Source organism: Lipotes vexillifer, unplaced genomic scaffold, assembly GCF_000442215.2.
Source record: "Lipotes vexillifer unplaced genomic scaffold, Lipotes_vexillifer_v1.1 scaffold1770, whole genome shotgun sequence".
Lineage (NCBI taxonomy): Eukaryota > Metazoa > Chordata > Mammalia > Artiodactyla > Lipotidae > Lipotes > Lipotes vexillifer.
The window spans coordinates 673,073-680,420 of NW_006796074.1; the positions used below are offsets into that span (position 1 = coordinate 673,073).

The 7,348-nt window shown below is 44.3% G+C and overlaps 1 protein-coding gene across 1 annotated transcript; it reads left to right on the forward strand.

Moving 5' to 3' along the window:
• The first annotated feature begins 1,452 nt into the window (after positions 1 to 1,452).
• Positions 1,453 to 2,524, forward strand: CCR8 (C-C motif chemokine receptor 8). Its single transcript, XM_007468145.1, has one exon. The coding sequence runs from the start codon at positions 1,461 to 1,463 to the stop codon at positions 2,520 to 2,522; it is 1,062 nt and encodes a 353-aa protein (XP_007468207.1). The 5' UTR covers positions 1,453 to 1,460; the 3' UTR covers positions 2,523 to 2,524.
• The last annotated feature ends 4,824 nt before the right edge of the window (positions 2,525 to 7,348 follow it).

A 7,348-nucleotide genomic window follows, 5' to 3' on the forward strand; every position in this document is an offset into this window, starting at 1 on the left:
CGCAACGGGAGAGGCCGCAACAGCGAGAGGCCCGCGTACCGCAAACAAAACAAAACAAACAAACAAAAAAAAAAGCGGCTGAACTTCGCCATTGCTGCAGTTGGCCAAAAAGGGCGTATGCGTCTTTCCTGAATATAAGAGAATGATCATGTTTTAAATGTTGAGTCTTCCTTTCACTTTATCTCTATTGCAGAAGGAAGGAAGGGAGGAAAAGGAAAAGAATCAAAAGCAAATATGGCAGTATGCTAGCAGTTGCTAATTCTGAGGGGTAGAACTATCGGTATTTAAGTTTTCTTTGCAAATTTTGTCTTTTCTAATCCCACACAACCCCCTGTATTAGTCAGACAAGGCAGTTTTCAGTTTTTAAAAAGTGCTAATAGGGGCTTCCCTGGTGGCGCAGTGCTTGAGAGTCCGCCTGCCGATGCAGGAGACGCGGGTTCGTGCCCCGTTTCGGGAGGATCCCACATGCCGCGGAGCGGCTGGGCCCGTGAGCCATGGCCGCTGAGCCTGCGCGTCCGGAGCCTGTGCTGCGCAAATGGGAGAGGCCACAACAGTGAGAGGCCCGCATAACGCAAGGAAAAAAAAAAAAAAAAAGTGCTAATAGGCTGTACTTTTTAGAGAAGTTTTAAGTTTACAGAAAATTTGAAAATTTGGGTAGAAAAGGCAGAGAGGTCCCATGTAGCCCCTGTATTAGTCTGTTTAAGCTACCATCACAAAATGTCACAGGCTGGGTGGCTTAAATGACAGGGATTTATTTTCTCACAGTTCTGGAGGCTAGAAGTCCAAGAGCAAGGTGCTAACAAATTGGATTTCTGGTGAGAGCCTCTTGGGCTGCCTTCACACTTTGTCCTCATCTTACAAGGACACCAGTCTGATTGGATTAGGGCCCCATCTGATGATCTCATTTAACCTAAATTACCTCCTTAATGGCCTGTCTCCAAATATAGTGACATTGGGAGTGTCTTGGTCAGTTTGGGCTCCTATAACAGAATACCATAGACTGGGTGGCTGACAAACAACACATTTATTTCTCACAGTTCTAGAGTCTGGGAAGTCCAAGATCAAGGTACCAGAACAGTCAGGTTCTGGTGAGAGCCCTCTTCCAGATTGCAAACTGCCCAATTCCCATTGTATCCTCACAAACCCTAGAGCAGAGAGAGGAAGCAAGCTCTCCTGTGATTCTTATAAGGGCACTCATCCCATTCATGAGGGCTCCACCCTTATGACCTCACCTAATCCAATCACTTTGCAAAGGCTCCACCTCCTAATACCGTCACAATGGGGGTAGGGTTTCAACATACAAATTTTGGAAGGACACAGTTAGACCATAACAGTGCTTTAGAGCTTCAACACATGAACTTGGGAGGGGCGGGAGGCACAATTCAATCTATACTTTTAAATAAAAATATTGTTAAATGAGTCCCTCTTAGGTGCCTCTGTGGCCAAGTCTTCCTGCCTTGATGGATTATACACTTGAGCCCAATGTGACAGTAACTGACTACTACTATCCTGATATCATCTCAAGCCCCTGCAATGGGGAACTTATCCAAAGAGATAGCAAGTTGCTTCTTGCCATCTTTTACTGCCTCCTGTTTGTATTTGGTCTTCTGGGAAACAGCCTGGTCATCCTGGTCCTTGTCACCTGCAAGAAGCTGAGGAGCATCACAGACATATACCTCTTGAACCTGGCCCTGTCTGACTTGCTTTTTGTCTTCTCCTTCCCCTTTCAGACCCACTATCAGCTGGACCAGTGGGTGTTTGGGACTGTAATGCTCAAGGTGGTCTCTGGCTTTTATTACATTGGCTTCTTTAGCAGCATGTTCTTTGTCACACTCATGAGTGTGGACAGGTACCTGGCAGTTTTCCGTGCTGTATACGCCATGAAAGTGAGGACGACCAGAATGGGCATAGCCCTGAGTCTGGCAGTGTGGCTGATTGCCTTCGTGGCCACCAGCCCGTTACTAGTATTTTACCAAGAGGCCTCTGATGATGGTGTTCTACAGTGTTATTCGTATTACAATCAAGAGACACTGAAGTGGAAGATCTTCATCCACTTTGAAATGAATATCTTAGGCCTGTTGATCCCATTCACCATCCTCATGTTCTGCTACATTAGCATCCTGCACCAGCTGAAGAGTTGCCAGAGCCACAACAAGACCAAGGCCATCAAGCTCGTGCTCATTGTGGTGGTTGTCTCTTTACTCTTCTGGGTCCCATTCAATGTAGTACTTTTCCTTACTTCCCTGCACAACATGCACATCTTGGATGGATGCATCATGAGCCAGCGGTTGATCTATGCCACCCACGTCACAGAAACCATTTCCTTCACCCACTGCTGTGTGAACCCTATTGTCTATGCGTTCATGGGCGAGAAGTTCAAGAAACACCTCTCAGAAATATTTCAGAAAAGTTGCAGCCACATCTTCCTCTACATAGGGAGACAAATCTCTAGGAAGGCCTGGGAAAGGTCATCCTCCTATCAGCACTCCTCCCATTCCTCCAGTATAGACTACATTTTGTGAGGCAGGTGCCTTAGAGCAGCCCTCTGCCTCCATCACCCCTCTTCTTTCAGGAGACAAAAATGATTCACACTGGAGTCTGAGCCTATGTGAAGGGAGACTCTTAGAAATTGGGCTACAGACACAAGACTAATTTAATGATATTCAAGGAATTCCCACTATTGCAAATTAATCTTCTCAACTTTCAAAAACTTTGTTACTATTTTCTGAAAAGAGTCTATATATTTCACTATGAATTGTAATGTTAGCTCTAGGGATTTTTTTTTTTCCTTAGTTTTTGGAGTATCTTTATCAAATACCAACTTAAATTTTATCAAATGCTTTTTCCTTATCTATTGAAGTGATCATGTAGTTTTCCTCCATTATTCTGTTACTTTGGTGAACTATATTGATTGATTTTCTTATTTTAAATAAACCTGTATTTTCCCTGGAAAAAATGACCTCATGGTTATGATCATTTTAATAAATAATTGGATTCCTTTGGGATTTTCGTATCTGTGTTCATGAGAGATCTTATCCTGTAATTTTTCTTTCTTATAATGTCCTGGCCAGGTTTGGCCCCCAAAACAAAGGGTGGATTGTGTTATACGTCAATTAAAACATAATAAAAAAAATGCAAGTCCCCCTCCCCCACACACAACAAAACCAACCAACCAACCTGACAACTCTTCAACAGGGCCTGTAATACCCCGCAAAGATTGTCTCCCTTTTCTCTTTACTTGTGCTGGTCCAGCCACTCTGGCCTCCCTTCAATCCTGGGAGATTGAGCTCCAAGATTTATTCAAATAGTTCTTCCTCTCAATTTGTGTGTGTGTCTTTTTCTCCCTGAACTCTAGTTAACTGAGTGTTAATACTTTTCTTATCCATATCTTGTAGCTTTATTCTATATTTTCTGTTTTTTAAAGAGTTCTTTAATTTGCTCCTCCGATTTTCTAATTCACGTTTTAGCTATATTCCATCTATTATGCTCTCATTCCAGCTATTATATATATATATATATATGTGTGTGTGTAGATATATATATATATATGTATATAATGTGCTCTTTATTTCAACTGTTATATTTTTCATGCTGGCACAGTGATGGCCTTGATACTTGCTGGGTTCAAATGATGGGGTCAGATAGAATCATGCTGTGTGTAGCCTTTTTTAAAAAAATTTTTTATTGGAGTATAGTTGATTTACAATGTTGTGTTAGTTTCAGGTGTACGCCCCTCTGTTTCTTTTTCTTTCTTAAAATAATTAATTAATTAATTTTGGCTGTGTTGGGTCTTTGTTGCTGCACACAGGCTTTCTCTAGTTGCGGCGAGCGGGGGCTACTCTTTGTTGTGGTGCGCAGGCTTCTCATTGCTGTGGCTTCTCTTGTTGCGGAGCATGGGCTCTAGGCGAGCGGGCTCAGTAGTTGTGGCTCATGGGCTCTAGAGTGCAGGCTCAGTAGTTGTAGCGCACGGGCTTAGTTGCTCCACGGCATGTGGGATCTTCCCGGACCAGGGCTCAAACCCGTGTCTCCTGCATTGGCAAGTGGATTCTTAACCTCTGTGCCACCAGGGAAGTGCCCCATCTGTTTCTTAAAAGGAATTCCTGACACCAAAGTCAGCCCGGTGGCTTTGCGTGTTCCTTGCTAAGGCGAGCCTCTACTCTTTTCCATTAGCTGTATGCAAAAGGATTTATATATTTGAAACAAATAATTAGCTGACTACTGGACTATGTTGAGTCAGATTTAGATGACTCTGCTCAAGCCACATGCATGATGGCAGCTATCCTGTCCATGTAATAGATAGCAAGATCAAGCCACAGCAAGTTCATTTAAGAGCATGAACCAATTTTTAAGTATTTTGACAGATATACTTGCAGGTGAGATGATATAGGAGAAAATAATTATAATACATGAAAAACATGTTTTGAATTTTATAAAAGGCATTATAATTGGCCCTCACCTAGCTCTGCTAATGGAGGAAACATATATAAATAATCTTAAACAGCAAAAGCAAAATGCCTTTAAACCCTAGGTCTGAAGTGCGTTGGAATTTACTTTCTCAAAGCAATAGCAAATTACCTTTCTGATAATAGATGGTTTTATTAAATATTAAAAGTGGCTAGTGTTTACTTGAGTTCATCCTGACTTGTCCTGATACATCCTGAGTGGCAGGGGAGTCAATCTGAAATGGAACATTAGCTGGAAATAATCCACCAAACAAAGAATAATCCATATGTGTTTCATCTAGAGATTACTATAAAAAAAAAAAAAAAAGAAATGATGAGGTCAGGAGGGATATTGGGAAGGGAACAGAGGGACATTCACATTTTTGGGCACCCACTCTGAGCTGAGCACTTAACTGGAATTTTCACATTTTTGGGCACCTACTCTGAGCTGAGCACTTAACTGGAATTTTCTCATTAATCTACAAAGAGCCCTTCAGGATGATTATTGTTAACCTAAGAGGCTGCCAAATCAGAATCCCAGAGCATGATGTCTCCAAAGCCACAGAGTTCCCCCCTACCTCCTGCAAGTGCACTGTCTTCTCACACGTGTCCTGTGCTCCTCAGCTGGGCTGCCCCGCTGCCTGGCCTGGAGTAGGTTGAGTTCTGCAGGACACGACTCTGAGTTCAGCCAGCCCCTCGGAGGGGCCTCCAACTAGGGCACCACCAGACTGGACCAGCTCGATGGTCGGGGTGTGAATTGGGGAGGGGTCTCCCCTACGTGCTACTGGACTTTTGCCTGCCAGGATTTTTCTCTCTCCAACCCAGCAAAGACCATTTGGAGCAGCCAACACTTGTGAAGTGGGATGTATCTCTGGATCTTGAACCATGCTGGCCTTTCCTGATAGGACATTGCAGGGGATGCCTCAGAATTCCTGTCCTGGACCCTGCTCCTCACTTACAAGCCAGCCTGAAGTAACCTCTCTGCGTGTCAAGACAGTCATGTATAAGATGAGGTTGAAGATGGTGAGAATGGTGCTTTCTGTCTTGCCTTCTCCATAGGAATGCCTGATGTCCCACCTGTAACCTGTAAACATCTTTGTACACATAAAAGGTTAATTATTATTACTATAATAAAAATACACAGCACATAGCCTTCTACTAGCTGTGCAACTTTGGACACCTTACTTTAACTGTTTTGTGCTTCAGTTTCCCTGCATGTAAAATGCAGATAGTAATAATGCATACCTCTGATTTGTGTAAGATTGTTGGTTATACAGGGTTATGCGCTGTGTCTAACGCCACCTACCGTTCACTAGCTGGCAGTAACAAAAGTCTCCTACAGCAAGATTCAAAGAATGGGAGATCATTCCTGTATCTGGTATACGTGCTTGGTATGTTAAGAATGTGTCTGTCAAGGAAAGGCTGAAAAACTGTTCCAGATTAAAGAAATATATGATCTCAAATTGGATTCTGGATTGAGGGGAAAATGCTCTAAAGGATGGCTTAGGAACAATTGGTGTAACTTTAATTTGGACTATTTATGAGATAGCATAAGTATTAAAAGCGATAAAACAGGGCTTCCCTGGTTGGCGCAGTGGTTAAGAATCCGCCTGCCAACGCAGGGGACACGGGTTCAAGCCCTGGTCTGGGAAGATCCCACATGCTGCAGAGCAACTAAGCCCGTGCACCACAACTACTGAGCCTGAGTGCCTAGAGCCCGTGCTCCACGACAAGAGAAGCCACCGCAATGAGAAGCCCGCACACCGCAACGAAGAGTAGCCCCCGCTGTCCGCAACTGGAGAAAGCCCGTACACAGCAACAAAGATCCAACGCAGCCAAAAATAAAATAAATAAATTTTTTTTTAAAAAAGGCGATAAAGCAGAGAAATAAAACAGTGCCTGGGTACAGAAAGCACAACAATTAATGCTACTTGTTATTACCAACTAGGATGTAAGCCCCATGAGGTCATCAACTTTATCTGTTTTATTCACTGCTGCATCCCCAAAGTCTGGAACAGTCTCTGGCACACAATATGTGCTTAATTAATATTTGTTGGATGAAGAAATGAACTGGTTCCTGAAACAAGACACAGTTAAGAACTGGGGTGAGGTGTCAGGGCCATCTGTCCTCACACGCAGAGACTGAGGTTATCCACTCTGGTTCCTGGTCATTTTTTGTGACCCTGGTGACCCTGGCTTGCAAAACATTCTGAGATTGATTCAGTTGTTCCAGGCACATGGTTCACACAAACAAAAATTCATCTGGCAGCTCCCGAAATCAAATGCATTTGTAAATTACTAACCTGTGATTACCTAATGTCCCTTCTAGTTCTGCTCCCCACTGCTTTGCCTGGCAGCCATCCTCTCTCTGCCCCTCAGGGGACCAACACAGGCTCTGATTGGCTGAGTCTGAGCCTCAGGCCAGTGCTCATCTACCAGGAGGAAGGCTTGCCTTTGTAAGGAGGTTCAGTTGGCACATCTCAGCTGGACATCATGCTGCAGAGAGGTCTCAGGTGGCTGGTGAGGCACCGACAGGCAGCACCCCTTCTCCCAGCCCTGGCTGGCCAGCCCCAGATGCTCAAGTCAGACTGGATGCCAGCCCCCACACATCACCGTGTGTACACACATCGTGTACAGATGCGGGCAGCTGTGAGTGTGGTCAGAGAGTCCCAGACTGAGGGAGGTGGAAGGAACCCTAGACTCCGTTGACAGATGAGAAATCTGAGGCCTGGAGATACAAGATGGCCTTCCCAAGGCCACAGCAGAGCCTTAGAGCCAGGACTCCTGATTCTTAGAAGATGCTCATTCCACTTGGCCATTTCGTCCTATATTGAGGGGTGGACCCTCAAACTGGGAACTTAGAGACAACATCTGGAGGCTCCTCCAGTCTTACTGACCCTGCTGAA

Bases quoted from the DNA above. Each gene is read 5' to 3' on its own strand.
- CCR8 (XM_007468145.1), top strand. From the start codon at position 1,461: ATGGATTATACACTTGAGCCCAATGTGACAGTAACTGACTACTACTAT.